Source organism: Oncorhynchus mykiss, chromosome 18, assembly GCF_013265735.2.
Source record: "Oncorhynchus mykiss isolate Arlee chromosome 18, USDA_OmykA_1.1, whole genome shotgun sequence".
Taxonomy (NCBI): domain Eukaryota; kingdom Metazoa; phylum Chordata; class Actinopteri; order Salmoniformes; family Salmonidae; genus Oncorhynchus; species Oncorhynchus mykiss.
In genome coordinates, this window is record NC_048582.1 from 11,506,488 (window position 1) to 11,524,592 (window position 18,105).

The following is an 18,105-nucleotide window of genomic DNA, read 5'->3' on the forward strand; positions in this document are numbered from 1 at the left end:
CTTCTATACCTAGCTAGTAGCTACTGACCTACTATACCTAGCTAGTAGCTACTGGCCTTCTATACCTAGCTAGTAGCTACTGGCCTTCTATACCTAGCTAGTAGCTACTGGCCTTCTATACCTAGCTAGTAGCTACTGACCTTCTATACCTAGCTAGTAGCTACTGACCTTCTATACCTAGCTAGTAGCTACTGGCCTTCTATACCTAGCTAGTAGCTACTGGCCTTCTATACCTAGCTAGTAGCTACTGACCTTCTATACCTAGCTAGTAGCTACTGACCTTCTATACCTAGCTAGTAGCTACTGACCTTCTATACCTAGCTAGTAGCTACTGACCTTCTATACCTAGCTAGTAGCTACTGGCCTTCTATACCTAGCTAGTAGCTACTGACCTTCTATACCTAGCTAGTAGCTACTGACCTTCTATACCTAGCTAGTAGCTACTGACCTTCTATACCTAGCTAGTAGCTACTGACCTTCTATACCTAGCTAGTAGCTACTGACCTTCTATACCTAGCTAGTAGCTACTGGCCTTCTATACCTAGCTAGTAGCTACTGACCTTCTATACCTAGCTAGTAGCTACTGGCCTTCTATACCTAGCTAGTAGCTACTGGCCTTCTATACCTAGCTAGTAGCTACTGGCCTTCTATACCTAGCTAGTAGCTACTGGCCTTCTATACCTAGCTAGTAGCTACTGACCTTCTATACCTAGCTAGTAGCTACTGACCTTCTATACCTAGCTAGTAGCTACTGGCCTTCTATACCTAGCTAGTAGCTACTGACCTTCTATACCTAGCTAGTAGCTACTGACCTTCTATACCTAGCTAGTAGCTACTGACCTTCTATACCTAGCTAGTAGCTACTGGCCTTCTATACCTAGCTAGTAGCTACTGGCCTTCTATACCTAGCTAGTAGCTACTGGCCTTCTATACCTAGCTAGTAGCTACTGACCTTCTATACCTAGCTAGTAGCTACTGACCTTCTATACCTAGCTAGTAGCTACTGACCTTCTATACCTAGCTAGTAGCTACTGGCCTTCTATACCTAGCTAGTAGCTACTGACCTTCTATACCTAGCTAGTAGCTACTGGCCTTCTATACCTAGCTAGTAGCTACTGACCTTCTATACCTAGCTAGTAGCTACTGACCTTCTATACCTAGCTAGTAGCTACTGACCTTCTATACCTAGCTAGTAGCTACTGACCTTCTATACCTAGCTAGTAGCTACTGACCTTCTATACCTAGCTAGTAGCTACTGGTCTTCTATACCTAGCTAGTAGCTACTGACCTTCTATACCTAGCTAGTAGCTACTGACCTTCTATACCTAGCTAGTAGCTACTGGCCTTCTATACCTAGCTAGTAGCTACTGACCTTCTATACCTAGCTAGTAGCTACTGGCCTTCTATACCTAGCTAGTAGCTACTGACCTTCTATACCTAGCTAGTAGCTACTGACCTTCTATACCTAGCTAGTAGCTACTGGCCTTCTATACCTAGCTAGTAGCTACTGACCTTCTATACCTAGCTAGTAGCTACTGGCCTTCTATACCTAGCTAGTAGCTACTGACCTTCTATACCTAGCTAGTAGCTACTGACCTTCTATACCTAGCTAGTAGCTACTGACCTTCTATACCTAGCTAGTAGCTACTGGCCTTCTATACCTAGCTAGTAGCTACTGGCCTTCTATACCTAGCTAGTAGCTACTGACCTTCTATACCTAGCTAGTAGCTACTGGCCTTCTATACCTAGCTAGTAGCTACTGGCCTTCTATACCTAGCTAGTAGCTACTGACCTTCTATACCTAGCTAGTAGCTACTGACCTACTATACCTAGCTAGTAGCTACTGACCTTCTATACCTAGCTAAATGAAATGCATACAATCCAACAGTAGATACTTTAATCCAAGACACTCAGATGTCTGTCTTTGTGTCGTGGTTCACGTAGTGAAGATCTGAGGGATAACCAGTTTAATTCAGCATACATCAAGTATTAGTACACACATATCAAGTACATGATCGACTCAGGTCATGCAATGTGACTTATCTCATAAACATCCCAGAGACAGGTCTGTACACATCACGTCACAGACCATGGGACACGAGGAGCATGAGGCTGCAGGAGCACCATGCTGCATGTGAGCTGCAGTAGTGTACAGTAGAGGGACGTAGTGAACACTGAACAGCCACTTAAGGAATGGCCGAAGAAGTACTATCCTATCGATAGGCAGCGACGACGGGAGACAAATGTCTGGCGAGCTCTGCCAAGCCGAGCCGAGCGTCCCGGGTTAATTGAGATAATATTGACCCCTTCTGTAATCTGTTCCCCTGGTCGCTCCACCCGGCGGGGATACATGCCTCCCAAATACACAAATAAATAGGTACATGAATAACAATAAATGCATTAGCCGACTGACGGAAGGGGAGATGAGCGTGTGTGTGTGTGGTGCGTGCATGCATCTGTGTGTGTGTGGTGCGTGCATGCATCTGTGTGTGTGTGTGGTGCATGCATCTGTGTGTGTGTGGTGCGTGCATGCATCTGTGTGTGTGTGTGGTGCATGCATCTGTGTGTGTGTGGTGCGTGCATGCATCTGTGTGTGTGTGTGGTGCATGCATGGTGTGTGTAAAAGGGAAACTGGTGGATCCATAGCCAGAGATGTTTGGTGTAGGGGCCAGTAATTAAAAGGTGCTTGTGGAGAGTAATGAGAACAGGAGGAAAATGGGAAGTCGATATTTATGCAGCCAGCAGTCAGCTCTAATTTGTTATGATGGCTGGTGGTGGAGCATGGGCTTGGCTGACAATAATTGTGTGTGTGTGTGTGTGTGTGTGTGTGCTGATAATTACACCGCCCAGCAGACGTTAGTGCAGAGGGGCTGGGGCCAGTGAGAGTACAAGCCACAGATATTAACACTGTTACCATGTTAAACGTCACTGATTACTCCGTACTCACTTCCCCCTCTCTCTAATGGATAACTCTTACCTACTGTCCACCTCTGCTGCCAATATCATTACAATGTCCCTGTCACTGTCACTACTGCTGTCCCCAGTTTCCATCACTACTACTGTCCCCAGTTTCCATCACTTCTACTGTCCCCAGTTTCCATCCCTACTACTGTCCCCAGTTTCCATCACTACTACTGTCCCCAGTTCCCATCCCTACTAGAGTGAGCAGAGAGAGAGAGCGAGAGTAGAGAGAGAGTGAGCAGAGAGAGAGAGCGAGTAGAGAGAGAGCGAGCGAGCAGAGAGAGAGAGCGAGTAGAGAGAGAGCGAGCGAGCAGAGAGAGAGAGAGCGAGCAGAGAGAGAGAGAGCGAGCAGAGAGAGAGCGAGCAGAGAGAGAGAGAGAGAGCGAGCAGAGAGAGAGAGAGAGAGCGAGCAGAGAGAGAGAGAGCGAGCGAGCAGAGAGAGAGAGAGCGAGCAGAGAGAGTGAGCAGAGAGAGAGAGCAGAGAGAGAGAGAGCAGAGAGAGAGAGAGCAGAGAGCGAGCAGAGAGAGAGAGAGCAGAGAGAGAGAGAGCAGAGAGCGAGCAGAGAGAGCGAGCGAGCAGAGAGAGAGAGCAGAGACAGAGAGCAGAGAGAAAGAGCAGAGAGAAAGAGCAGAGAGCGAGTGAGCAGAGAGGAGAGGAAACAGACAGAGACAAAGAGACTGGAGTGCTCCCCCTACCTGGTGGCGTCGGGTGCTGGTTTGAGGCGTCCCTGTGCGTTGCCCTCCCACACGTCATTGGCCAGCTCGTTGCCTATAGAGGTCATGACCTTGAGGAGCTCCAGGGGCCACTCATCCAGGTCCAGGGACCGAACACGAGATAGGTGGGTCCCCAGGTTCCTGTGGATCCCTGAACACTCGATACAGATCAATGCTCCCAGGTTGAGACTGGCCCAGTCGGGGTCTGGGAAACAGAGAAAAGACACACATTTTAGATACTTCATTTGAATCCATAAGACATATTTGCAAAATGATTCAAAAGGTCATAGAAAAATGGATACAATCATAAAACGTATTATTGTTTATTTTAACTGGATAATAAAATCAATCAATCAATCAATACCATATTACTGAAGGATCAGACGGGAGGTGAAGGAGACAGAACAGGTATTACTGAAGGATCAGACGGGAGGTGAAGGAGACAGAACAGGTATTACTGAAGGATCAGACGGGAGGTGAAGGAGACAGAACAGGTATTACTGAAGGATCAGACGGGAGGTGAAGGAGACAGAACAGGTATTACTGAAGGATCAGACGGGAGGTGAAGGAGACAGAACAGGTATTACTGAAGGATCAGACGGGAGGTGAAGGAGACAGAACAGGTATTACTGAAGGATCAGACGGGAGGTGAAGGAGACAGAACAGGTATTACTGAAGGATCAGACGGGAGGTGAAGGAGACAGAACAGGTATTACTGAAGGATCAGACGGGAGGTGAAGGAGATAGAACAGGTATTACTGAAGGATCAGACGGGAGGTGAAAGAGACAGAACAGGTATTACTGAAGGATCAGACGGGAGGTGAAGGAGACAGAACAGGTATTACTGAAGGATCAGACGGGAGGTGAAGGAGACAGAACAGGTATTACTGAAGGATCAGACGGGAGGTGAAGGAGATAGAACAGGTATTACTGAAGGATCAGACGGGAGGTGAAGGAGATAGAACAGGTATTACTGAAGGATCAGACGGGAGGTGAAGGAGACAGAACAGGTATTACTGAAGGATCAGGCAGAACAGGTATTACTGAAGGATCAGACGGGAGGTGAAGGAGACAGAACAGGTATTACTGAAGGATCAGACGGGAGGTGAAGGAGATAGAACAGGTATTACTGAAGGATCAGACGGGAGGTGAAGGAGACAGAACAGGTATTACTGAAGGATCAGGCAGAACAGGTATTACTGAAGGATCAGACGGGAGGTACACTGTTGTTAGCTATCAGAGGTAAAATAGATAGTTGTAACTCACTCTGGGCCTCACAGTCCACACAGCGAGAGTTCCCTCTTAGGCTCCTCACATTCTGTAAGGCCATGGCCTCAGACTGGCTGGTCAGACGTGACTGTAGGAAAACAATCCAACCGCCATTGTTATGGATGGCTATAACAGCAGACACAGTCACTAACCTAGACACACACACCAGGTTCATCACACAACTCATTTAGATTGGTTTCCACCAAACATAAGCAAGAGAATGTGTGTGTGTGTGAGAACAAATAACACAACAAACAGAAGTGGAGACAACAGAAGGTATTCTACAGTGCAAATGTTCCTCCGAGGCCTGGGGCGTCAACAGAGCAGAGGGCTGGCTGGCTCAGATGAGGCTGGCCTGGTCCACTACGCTGTGGGAGGGAAATGGCACCGCTACGCCTATATTACACTTACAGTAATTGCCATTTGTAATTATTTGAACGTGTTTGGGGGTTGAGCAAGTGTGTGTGTGTGTGAATAGGCCTATAGGAGAGTGTGTGTGTGTGTGTGAGAATAGGTCTATAGGAGTGTGTGTGTGTGTGTGAGAATAGGCCTATAGGAGAGTGTGTGTGTGAATAGGCCAATAGGAGTGTGTGTGTGTGTGAATAGGCCTATAGGAGAGTGTGTGTGTGGATAGGTCTATAGGAGAGTGTGTGTGTGTGAATAGGCCTATAGGAGAGTGTGTGTGTGAATAGGCCAATAGGAGAGTGTGTGTGTGTGAATAGGCCTATAGGAGAGTGTGTGTGTGAATAGGCCAATAGGAGAGTGTGTGTGTGTGAATAGGCCTATAGGAGAGTGTGTGTGTGGATAGGTCTATAGGAGAGTGTGTGTGTGTGAATAGGCCTATAGGAGAGTGTGTGTATGTGAATAGGCCTATAGGAGAGTGTGTGTGTGTGTGTGAATAGGCCTATAGGAGAGTGTGTGTGTGAATAGGCCTATAGGAGAGTGTGTGTGTGTGTGTGTGTGTGTGTGTGTGTGTGAATAGGTCTATAGGAGACTGTGTGTAAGAATAGGCCTATAGGAGAGTGTGTGTGTGTGAATAGGTCTATAGGAGAGTGTGTGTGTGTGTGTGTGTGTGTGAATAGGTCTATAGGAGAGTGTGTGTGTGAATAGGTCTATAGGAGAGTGTGTGTGTGAATAGGTCTATAGGAGAGTGTGTGTGTGTGTGTGTGTGTGTGTGTGTGAATAGGTCTATAGGAGAGTGTGTGTGTGAATAGGTCTATAGGAGAGTGTGTGTGTGAATAGGTCTATAGGAGAGTGTGTGTGTGTGAGAATAGGTCCATAGGAGAGTGTGTGTGTGAATAGGTCTATAGGAGAGTGTGTGTGTGTGTGAATAGGCCTATAGGAGGGTGTGTGTGTGAATAGGCATATAGGAGGGTGCGTGTGTGTGTGTGAATAGGCCTATAGGAGAGAGAGAGTGTGTGTGTGTGTGTGTGTGTGAGAATAGGTCGACAGGAGAGTGTGTGTGTGTGTGTGTGTGTGTGAGAATAGGCCCATAGGAGAGTGTGTGTGTGTGTGTGAATAGGCCTATAGGAGAGAGAGAGTGTGTGTGTGTGTGTGTGTGTGTGTGTGTGTGTGAGAATAGGTCGACAGGAGAGTGTGTGTGTGTGTGTGTGTGTGTGAATAGGCCCATAGGAGAGTGTGTGTGTGTGTGTGAATAGGCCTATATGAGAGTGTGTGTGAATAGGTATATAGGAGAGTGTGTGTGTGAATAGGTATTTAGGAGAGTGTGTGTGTGAGAATAGGTATATAGGAGAGTGTGTGTGAGAATAGGTATATAGGAGTGTGTGTGTGTGAATAGGTATATAGGAGAGTGTGTGTGTGAAAACAGGTATATAGGAGAGTGTGTGTGTGAGAATAGGTATATAGGAGAGTGTGTGTGTGAATAGGTATATAGGAGTGTGTGTGCGTGTGTGTGTGTGAATAGGCCTATAGGAGAGTGTGTGTGTGAATAGGCCTATAGGAGAGTGTGTGTGTGAATAGGCCTATAGGAGAGTGTGTGTGAGAATAGGTATATAGGAGAGTGTGTGTGTGAATAGGTATATAGGAGTGTGTGTGCGTGTGTGTGTGTGAATAGGCCTATAGGAGAGTGTGTGTGTGAATAGGTATATAGGAGAGTGTGTGCGTGTGTGTGTGTGAATAGGCCTATAGGAGAGTGTGTGTGTGAATAGGTATATAGGAGAGTGTGTGTGTGAATAGGTATATAGGAGAGTGTGTGTGTGAATAGGTATATAGGAGAGTGTGTATACAACACTACTCCCAACTGTTCCTATTAAGTACCTACTGAGTTGCATGGATGTATAGTCAAATCACATTTTATTGGTCACATACACGTGTTTAGCAGATGTTATTGTGAGTGTAGAGAAATGCTTGTGCTTCTAGCTCCAACAGTGCAGTAAGATCTAACACGTAATATCTAACAGTTTCACAACATATTCCCAAAACACAAGTATAGTGGTATAGTAGTGTAACGGTGTGGTATAGTAGTGTAACAGTGTGGTATAGTGGTATAGTAGTGTAACAGTGTGGTATAGTAGTGTAACAGTGTGGTATAGTGGTATAGTAGTGTAACAGTGTGGTATAGTAGTGTAACATTGTGGTATAGTAGTGTAACAGTGTGGTATAGTAGTGTAACAGTGTGGTATAGTAGTGTAACAGTGTGGTATAGCGGTGTAACAGTGTGGTATAGTAGTGTAACAGTGTGGTATAGTGGTATAGTAGTGTAACAGTGTGGTATAGTAGTGTAACAGTGTGGTATAGTAGTGTAACAGTGTGGTATAGTAGTGTAACAGTGTGGTATAGTAGTGTAACAGTGTGGTATAGCAGTGTAACAGTGTGGTATAGCAGTGTAACAGTGTGGTATAGTAGTGTAACAGTGTGGTATAGTAGTGTAACAGTGTGGTATAGTAGTGTAACAGTGTGGTATAGTAGTGTAACAGTGTGGTATAGTAGTGTAACAGTGTGGTATAGTAGTGTAACAGTGTGGTATAGTAGTGTAACAGTGTGGTATAGTAGTGTAACAGTGTGGTATAGTAGTGTAACTGTGTGGTACAGTAGTGTAACAGTGTGGTATAGCAGTGTAACAGTGTGGTATAGCAGTGTAACAGTGTGGTACAGTAGTGTAACAGTGTGGTACAGTAGTGTAACAGTGTGGTATAGTGGTATAGTAGTGTAACAGTGTGGTATAGTAGTGTAACTGTGTGGTACAGTAGTGTAACAGTGTGGTATAGTAGTGTAACAGTGTGGTATAGTAGTGTAACGGTGTGGTATAGTAGTGTAACGGTGTGGTATAGTAGTGTAACAGTGTGGTATAGTAGTGTAACGGTGTGGTATAGTAGTGTAACAGTGTGGTATAGTGATATAGTAGTGTAACGTGTGGTATAGTAGTGTAACAGTGTGGTATAGTAGTGGAACAGTGTGGTATAGTGATATAGCAGTGTAACAGTGTGGTATAGTAGTGTAACGGTGTGGTATAGTAGTGTAACGGTGTGGTATAGTAGTGTAACGGTGTGGTATAGTAGTGTAACAGTGTGGTATAGTAGTGTAACAGTGTGGTATAGTAGTGTAACAGTGTGGTATAGTAGTGTAACAGTGTGGTATAGTAGTGTAACAGTGTGGTATAGTGATGTAGTAGTGTAACGTGTGGTATAGTAGTGTAACAGTGTGGTATAGTAGTGTAACAGTGTGGTATAGCAGTGTAACAGTGTGGTATAGCAGTGTAACAGGGTGGTATAGTGGTATAGTAGTGTAACGGTGTGGTATAGTAGTGTAACGGTGTGGTATAGTAGTGTAACGGTGTGGTATAGTAGTGTAACGATGTGGTATAGTAGTGTAACAGTGTGGTATAGTGATATAGTAGTGTAACGTGTGGTATAGTAGTGTAACAGTGTGGTATAGTAGTGTAACGGTGTGGTATAACAGTGTGGTATAGTGGTATAGTAGTGTAACGTGTGGTATAGTGATATAGTAGTGTAACATTGTGGTATAGTAGTGTAAAAGTGTGGTATAGTAGTGTAACAGTGTGGTATAGTAGTGTAACAGTGTGGTATAGTAGTGTAACAGTGTGGTAAAGTGGTATAGTAGTGTAACAGTGTGGTATAGTAGTGTAACAGTGTGGTGTAGTGGTGTAACAGTGTGGTGTAGTGGTGTAACAGTGTGGTATAGTGGTGTAACAGTGTGGTACAGTAGTGTAACAGTGTGGTATAGTAGTGTAACAGTGTGGTGTAGTAGAGTAACAGTGTGGTATAGCAGTGTGGTATAGTAGTGTAACAGTGTGGTATAGTAGTGTAACAGTGTGGTATAGTAGTGTAACAGTGTGGTATAGTAGTGTAACAGCGAGGTATAGTAGTGTAACAGCGTGGTATAGTAGTGTAACAGTGTGGTATAGTAGTGTAACAGTGTGGTATAGTAGTGTAACGGTGTGGTATAGTAGTGTAACAGTGTGGTATAGTAGTGTAACGGTGTGGTATAGTAGTGTAACAGTGTGGTATAGTAGTGTAACAGTGTGGTATAGTAGTGTAACAGTGTGGTATAGTAGTGTAACAGTGTGGTATAGTAGTGTAACAGTGTGGTATAGTAGTGTAACGGTGTGGTATAGTAGTGTAACAGTGTGGTATAGCAGTGTAACAGTGTGGTATAGCAGTGTAACAGTGTGGTACAGTAGTGTAACAGTGTGGTACAGTAGTGTAACAGTGTGGTATAGTGGTATAGTAGTGTAACAGTGTGGTATAGTAGTGTAACTGTGTGGTACAGTAGTGTAACAGTGTGGTATAGTAGTGTAACAGTGTGGTATAGTAGTGTAACGGTGTGGTATAGTAGTGTAACGGTGTGGTATAGTAGTGTAACAGTGTGGTATAGTAGTGTAACGGTGTGGTATAGTAGTGTAACAGTGTGGTATAGTGATATAGTAGTGTAACGTGTGGTATAGTAGTGTAACAGTGTGGTATAGTAGTGGAACAGTGTGGTATAGTGATATAGCAGTGTAACAGTGTGGTATAGTAGTGTAACGGTGTGGTATAGTAGTGTAACGGTGTGGTATAGTAGTGTAACGGTGTGGTATAGTAGTGTAACAGTGTGGTATAGTAGTGTAACAGTGTGGTATAGTAGTGTAACAGTGTGGTATAGTAGTGTAACAGTGTGGTATAGTAGTGTAACAGTGTGGTATAGTGATGTAGTAGTGTAACGTGTGGTATAGTAGTGTAACAGTGTGGTATAGTAGTGTAACAGTGTGGTATAGCAGTGTAACAGTGTGGTATAGCAGTGTAACAGGGTGGTATAGTGGTATAGTAGTGTAACGGTGTGGTATAGTAGTGTAACGGTGTGGTATAGTAGTGTAACGGTGTGGTATAGTAGTGTAACGATGTGGTATAGTAGTGTAACAGTGTGGTATAGTGATATAGTAGTGTAACGTGTGGTATAGTAGTGTAACAGTGTGGTATAGTAGTGTAACGGTGTGGTATAACAGTGTGGTATAGTGGTATAGTAGTGTAACGTGTGGTATAGTGATATAGTAGTGTAACATTGTGGTATAGTAGTGTAAAAGTGTGGTATAGTAGTGTAACAGTGTGGTATAGTAGTGTAACAGTGTGGTATAGTAGTGTAACAGTGTGGTAAAGTGGTATAGTAGTGTAACAGTGTGGTATAGTAGTGTAACAGTGTGGTGTAGTGGTGTAACAGTGTGGTGTAGTGGTGTAACAGTGTGGTATAGTGGTGTAACAGTGTGGTACAGTAGTGTAACAGTGTGGTATAGTAGTGTAACAGTGTGGTGTAGTAGAGTAACAGTGTGGTATAGCAGTGTGGTATAGTAGTGTAACAGTGTGGTATAGTAGTGTAACAGTGTGGTATAGTAGTGTAACAGTGTGGTATAGTAGTGTAACAGCGAGGTATAGTAGTGTAACAGCGTGGTATAGTAGTGTAACAGTGTGGTATAGTAGTGTAACGGTGTGGTATAGTAGTGTAACGGTGTGGTATAGTAGTGTAACGGTGTGGTATAGTAGTGTAACAGTGTGGTATAGTAGTGTAACAGTGTGGTATAGTAGTGTAACAGTGTGGTATAGTAGTGTAACAGTGTGGTATAGTAGTGTAACAGTGTGGTATAGTAGTGTAACGGTGTGGTATAGTAGTGTAACAGTGTGGTATAGTAGTGTAACGGTGTGGTATAGTAGTGTAACAGTGTGGTATAGTAGTGTAACGGTGTGGTATAGTAGTGTAACAGTGTGGTATAGTAGTGTAACAGTGTGGTATAGTAGTGTAACAGTGTGGTATAGTAGTGTAACAGTGTGGTATAGTAGTGTAACAGTGTGGTATAGTAGTGTAACAGTGTGGTATAGTAGTGTAACGGTGTGGTATAGTAGTGTAACAGTGTGGTATAGTAGTGTAACAGTGTGGTATAGTAGTGTAACAGCGTGGTATAGCAGTGTAACAGTGTGGTATAGTAGTGTAACAGTGTGGTATAGTAGTGTAACAGTGTGGTATAGTAGTGTAACAGTGTGGTATAGTAGTGTAACAGTGTGGTATAGTAGTGTAACAGTGTGGTATAGTAGTGTAACAGCGAGGTATAGTAGTGTAACAGTGTGGTATAGTAGTGTAACGGTGTGGTATAGTGGTATAGTAGTGTAACAGTGTGGTATAGTAGTGTAACGGTGTGGTATAGTAGTGTAACGGTGTGGTATAGTAGTGTAACAGTGTGGTATAGTAGTGTAACAGTGTGGTATAGTAGTGTAACGGTGTGGTATAGTAGTGTAACAGTGTGGTATAGTAGTGTAACAGCGTGGTATAGTAGTGTAACAGTGTGGTATAGCAGTGTAACAGTGTGGTATAGTAGTGTAACAGCGTGGTATAGCAGTGTAACAGTGTGGTATAGTAGTGTAACAGCGTGGTATAGCAGTGTAACAGTGTGGTATAGTAGTGTAACAGCGTGGTATAGCAGTGTAACAGTGTGGTATAGCAGTGTAACAGTGTGGTATAGTAGTGTAACAGCGTGGTATAGCAGTGTAACAGTGTGGTATAGTAGTGTAACGGTGTGGTATAGTAGTGTAACAGTGTGGTATAGTAGTGTAACAGTGTGGTATAGTAGTGTAACAGTGTGGTATAGTAGTGTAACGGTGTGGTATAGTAGTGTAACAGTGTGGTATAGTAGTGTAACAGCGTGGTATAGCAGTGTAACAGTGTGGTATAGTAGTGTAACAGTGTGGTATAGTAGTGTAACAGTGTGGTATAGTAGTGTAACAGTGTGGTATAGTAGTGTAACAGTGTGGTATAGTAGTGTAACGGTGTGGTATAGTAGTGTAACAGTGTGGTATAGTAGTGTAACGGTGTGGTATAGTGGTATAGTAGTGTAACAGTGTGGTATAGTAGTGTAACAGTGTGGTATAGTAGTGTAACAGTGTGGTATAGTAGTGTAACAGCGTGGTATAGCAGTGTAACAGCGTGGTATAGCAGTGTACCAGGGCGGTATAGTGGTATAGTAGTGTAACAGTGTGGTATAGTAGTGTAACAGTGTGGTATAGTAGTGTAACAGTGTGGTATAGTAGTGTAACAGTGTGGTATAGTGGTATAGCAGTGTAACAGTGTGGTATAGCAGTGTAACAGTGTGGTATAGCCGTGTAACAGTGTGGTATAGTACTGTACAGTGTGGTATGGTGGTATAGTAGTGTAACAGTGTGGTATAGTAGTGTAACAGTGTGGTATGGTAGTGTAACAGTGTGGTATAGCAGTGTGACAGTGTGGTATAGCAGTGTAACAGTGTAGTATAGTGGTATAGTAGTGTAACAGTGTGGTATAGTAGTGTAACTGTGTGGTATAGTAGTGTACCAGTGTGGTATAGCAGTGTAACAGTGTAGTATAGTGGTATAGTAGTGTACCGGTGTGGTATAGTAGTGTAACTGTGTGGTATAGTAGTGTACCAGTGTGGTATAGCAGTGTAACAGTGTAGTATAGTGGTATAGTAGTGTACCGGTGTGGTATAGTGGAATAGTACGGTAACAGTGTGGTATAGTGGTGTAACAGGGTGGTATAGTAGTGTAACAAGGTGGTATAGTAGTGTAACAGCGTGGTATAGTAGTGTAACAGCAGTGGTGTAGTGGAATAGTACGGTAACAGTGTGGTATAGTAGTGTAACAGGGTGGTATAGTAGTGTAACAGGGTGGTATAGTAGTGTAACAGGGTGGTATAGTGGAATAGTACGGTAACAGTGTGGTATAGTAGTGTAACAGCGTGGTATAGTAGTGTAACAGTGTGGTATAGCAGTGTAACAGGGTGGTATAGTAGTGTAACAGTGTGGTATAGTAGTGTAAAAGGGAAGTATAGTAGTGTAACGTGTGGTATAGTAGTGTACAGTGTGGTATAGTGGTATAGCAGTGTAACAGTGTGGTATAGCCGTGTAACAGTGTGGTATAGTACTGTACAGTGTGGTATAGTGGTATAGCAGTGTAACAGTGTGGTATAGTAGTGTAACAGTGTGGTATAGTAGTGTAACAGTGTGGTATAGTAGTGTAACAGTGTGGTATAGTAGTGTAACAGTGTGGTATAGTAGTGTAACAGTGTGGTATAGTAGTGTAACAGTGTGGTATAGTAGTGTAACAGTGCGGTATAGTGGTATAGTAGTGTATCAGTAATCTAAGAGTATTGTAATAGTACTGTACTAGTATAGTAGTGTAACCGTAGTGTAATATTGTAGTATTGCAACCGTAATGTAATAGTACAGTATTGTAACAGTAGTGTAATAGTACAGTATTGTAGCCGTAGTGTAACAGTATAGTATTGTAACCGTAGTGTAATATTGTAGTATTGCAACCGTAGTGTACTAGTATAGTATTGTAACCGTAGTGTAATAGTATAGTATTGTAACCGTAGTGTAATAGTACAGTATTGTAACAGTAGTGTAATAGTATAGTAGTGTAATAGTACAGTATTGTAACCGTAGTGTAATAGTACAGTATTGTAACAGTAGTGTAATAGTATAGTAGTGTAATAGTACAGTATTGTAACCGTAGTGTAATAGTACAGTATTGTAACAGTAGTGTAATAGTATAGTAGTGTAATAGTACAGTATTGTAACCGTAGTGTAATAGTACAGTATTGTAACCGTAGTGTAATAGTATAGTAGTGTAATAGTACAGTATTGTAACCGTAGTGTAATAGTATAGTAGTGTAATAGTACAGTATTGTAACGTAGTGTAATAGTATAGTATTGTAATAGTACAGTATTGTAACCGTAGTGTAATATTGTAGTATTGTAACCGTAGTGTAATAGTATAGTAGTGTAATAGTACAGTATTGTAACCGTAGTGTAATAGTACAGTATTGTAACCGTAGTGTAATAGTATAGTAGTGTAATAGTACAGTATTGTAACCGTAGTGTAATACAGTATTGTAACCGTAGTGTAATAGTCTAGTATTGTAACCGTAGTGTACTATTGTAGTATTGTAACCGTAGTGTAATATTGTAGTATTGTAACCGTAGTGTAATATTGTAGTATTGTAACCGTAGTGTAATAGTACAGTATTGTAACCGTAGTGTAATATTGTAGTATTGTAACCGTAGTGTAATAGTCTAGTATTGTAACCGTAGTGTAATAGTCTAGTATTGTAACCGTAGTGTAATATTGTAGTATTGTAACCGTAGTGTAATAGTATAGTAGTGTAATAGTACAGTATTGTAACCGTAGTGTAATAGTATAGTAGTGTAATAGTACAGTATTGTAACCGTAGTGTAATAGTATAGTATTGTAACCGTAGTGTAATAGTATAGTATTGTAACCGTAGTGTAATAGTCTAGTATTGTAACCGTAGTGTAATAGTATAGTATTGTAACCGTAGTGTAATAGTACAGTATTGTAACCATAGTGTACTATTGTAGTATTGTAACCGTAGTGTAATATTGTAGTATTGTAACCGTAGTGTAATATTGTAGTATTGTAACCGTAGTGTAATAGTATAGTATTGTAACCGTAGTGTAATAGTACAGTATTGTAACCGTAGTGTAATAGTATAGTAGTGTAATAGTACAGTATTGTAACCGTAGTGTAATAGTATAGTATTGTAACCGTAGTGTAATAGTCCAGTATTGTAACCGTAGTGCAATAGTATAGTATTGTAACCGTAGTGTAATAGTACAGTATTGTACCCGTAGTGTAATAGTACAGTATTGTAACCGTAGTGTAATAGTACAGTATTGTAACCGTAGTATAATAGTATAGTAGTGTAATAGTACAGTATTGTAACCGTAGTGTAATAGTATAGTAGTGTAATAGTACAGTATTGTAACCGTAGTGTAATAGTATAGTAGTGTAATAGTACAGTATTGTAACCGTAGTGTAATAGTATAGTAGTATAATAGTACAGTATTGTAACCGTAGTGTAATAGTATAGTAGTGTAATAGTACAGTATTGTAACCGTAGTGTAATAGTATAGTAGTGTAATAGTACAGTATTGTAACCGTAGTGTAATAGTATAGTAGTGTAATAGTACAGTATTGTAACCGTAGTGTAATAGTATAGTAGTGTAATAGTACAGTATTGTAACCGTAGTGTAATAGTATAGTAGTGTAATAGTATAGTAGTGTAATAGTACAGTATTGTAACCGTAGTGTAATAGTACAGTATTGTAACCGTAGTGTAATAGAATAGTATTGTAACCGTAGTGTAATAGTAGTGTAACAGTATTGTAATATTGTAGTACGGTACCTTGGCCTTGCTGCTCTCACAGGACTGCAGGCTGGCTAGGATTTGGCTCTCGATGGCCTGGACCCAGGCGTCTCTCTCCTCGTACGAGGTGGCCTCAAAGTGCCACGTCTGGCCCGTCAAAGACACAATGGTCAACTCAAAGTTCTCCTCTTGTTCTGGAGGACAGAGGGATATAGGGAGGGAGAGAAAGAGAGGGTCACTTTTAGGGTTGGTGGCATACACACATCTATTGCACTGCTACATACACCCCTAATGCACTGCTACACACACACACACACACACACACACACACACACACACACCTAATGCACTGCCACACACACACACAAACTCAGGACCCTGTCTTTCAAAGATAATTTGGAAAAATCCAAATAACTTCACTGATCTTCATTGTAAAGGGTTTAAACACTGTTTCCCATTATTGTTCAATGGACCATAAACAATTAATGAACATGCACCTGTGGAACGTTCGTTAAGACACTAACAGCTTACAGACGGTAGGCAATTAAGGTCACTGTTAAGAAAACTTAGGACACTAAAGAGGCCTTTCTACTGACTCTGAAAAACACCAAAAGAAAGATGCCTAGGGTCCCTGCTCATCTGCATGAACATGTCTTCGGCATGCTGCAAGGAGGCATGAGGACTGCAGATGTGGCCAGGGCAATAAATTGCAATGTCCGTACTGTGAGACGCCTAAGACAGCGCTACAGGGAGACAGGACGGACAGCTGATCGTCCTCACAGCGGCAGATCACGTGTAACAACACCTGCACAGGATCGGTACATCCGAACATCACACCTGCGGGACAGGTACAGGATAGCAACAACAACTGCCCGAGTTACACCAGGAACGCACAATCCCTCCATCGGTGCTCAGACTGTCCTCAATAGGCTGAGAGAGGCTGGACTAAGGGCTTGTAGGCCTGTTGTAAGGCAGGTCCTCACCAGACATAACCGGCAACAACGTCACCTATGGGCACAAACCCACCGTCGCTGGACCAGACAGGACTGGAAAAAAGTGCTCTTCAAGGTTTTGTCTCACCGGGGTGATGGTCGGATTTGCGTTTATCGTCGAAGGAATGAGCGTTACATCGAGGCCTGTACTCTGGAGCGGGATCGATTTGGAGGTGGAGGGTCCGTCATGGTCTGGGGCGGTGTGTCACAGCATCATCGGACTGAGTTTGTTGTCATTACAGACAATCTCAACGCTGTGCGTTACAGGGCAGACATCCTCCTCCCTCATGTGGTACCCTTCCTGCAGGCTCATTCTGACATGTCCCTCCAGCATGACAATGCCACTGTGCCAGTAAGTTCCCCTAACCTGCTACGTTAGTTCCCCTAACCTGCTACGTTAGTTCCCCTAACCTGCTACGCTAGTTCCCCTAACCTGCTACGTTAGTTCTCCTAACCTGCTACGCTAGTTCCCCTAACCTGCTACGTTAGTTCCCCTAACCTGCTACGCTAGTTCCCCTAACCTGCTACGTTAGTTCCCCTAACCTGCTACGTTAGTTCCCCTAACCTGCTACACTAGTTCCCCTAACCTGCTACGCTAGTTCCCCTAACCTGCTACGTTAGTTCCCCTAACCTGCTACACTAGTTCCCCTAACCTGCTACACTAGTTCCCCTAACCTGCTACGCTAGTTCTCCTAACCTGCTACGCTAGTTCTCCTAACCTGCTACGTTAATTGTCCTAACCTGCTATGTTAGTTCTCCTAACCTGCTATGTTAATTCTCCTAATCTGCTATGTTAATTCTCCTAATCTGCTATGTTAATTCTCCTAACCTGCTATGTTAATACTCCTAACCTGCTATGTTAATTCTCCTAACCTGCTACGTTAATTATCCTAACCTGCTATGTTAATTATCCTAACCTGCTACAAAAGTCACTTCTGTCTGTAGCTGTGTTCCATCTCATCAAAACCTTTTTCAGTGGAACAGAGCAGAACAGTCTGTCAGCTCTACCACAGATCCTAGTGACCTCTAGAACCCCTACACATCCGTCCCCCTGCGGCCAGGATATCCCCCCAATTACAGGCCCCGTGGCCCCCAGTGGCCACCCCAGGACCCTTAGCTATCAGTGGTCCAGAATAAAGGCCAGTCATTACAATCACAACCCCCCCCCCCTAGAGGGGAACACATGGATCTGCTACCCAAACCTCACCCAACATAGGCTAAATGGGGCCAATGAGGACTCTGTTTTAGAGAGTGACGCAGGCTCTTTCACAGTTAACGTCAAAGCCCTGACATTGTGTGTGTGTCTCATTTGCGAGGTCACATTTGGAAGCTGTTAAGAACAAAAGGAGGGATTGAAGAAGAGGTGAAGTGGAGGAACATGGCAGGGTGGGAAGGGAGGGAAGGGCACAGCTGGTTCTAACAAGAGACCCTCTGATGAGGGAGATCAGACACCAACCTGGTTCCGTTTACAATTTACTCCAATGAGAAGAGACAGGGGGCCCAATTACATAATGAGGAGCCAATC

At 43.0% G+C, this 18,105-nt stretch overlaps 1 protein-coding gene across 8 annotated transcripts in view; it reads right to left on the bottom strand.

The window, feature by feature from the left end:
* The window catches only part of LOC110528752 (arf-GAP with GTPase, ANK repeat and PH domain-containing protein 1), a 282,636-nt gene that overhangs the window by 43,016 nt on the left and 221,515 nt on the right, over positions 1-18,105 (bottom strand). For all 8 annotated transcript variants that reach the window (XR_005037373.1, XM_036951836.1, XM_036951835.1 and 5 more), the window contains 3 exons: positions 15,628-15,782; positions 4,942-5,032; positions 3,658-3,880 (listed from right to left, as the gene is read on the bottom strand). Coding sequence is in view for 7 of the 8 variants with exons in the window: in XM_036951836.1 (XP_036807731.1) it covers positions 3,658-3,880; positions 4,942-5,032; positions 15,628-15,782 (469 nt within the window). In the remaining variant the exon portion in view is untranslated. The remainder of the gene's footprint in view (positions 1-3,657; positions 3,881-4,941; positions 5,033-15,627; positions 15,783-18,105) is intronic.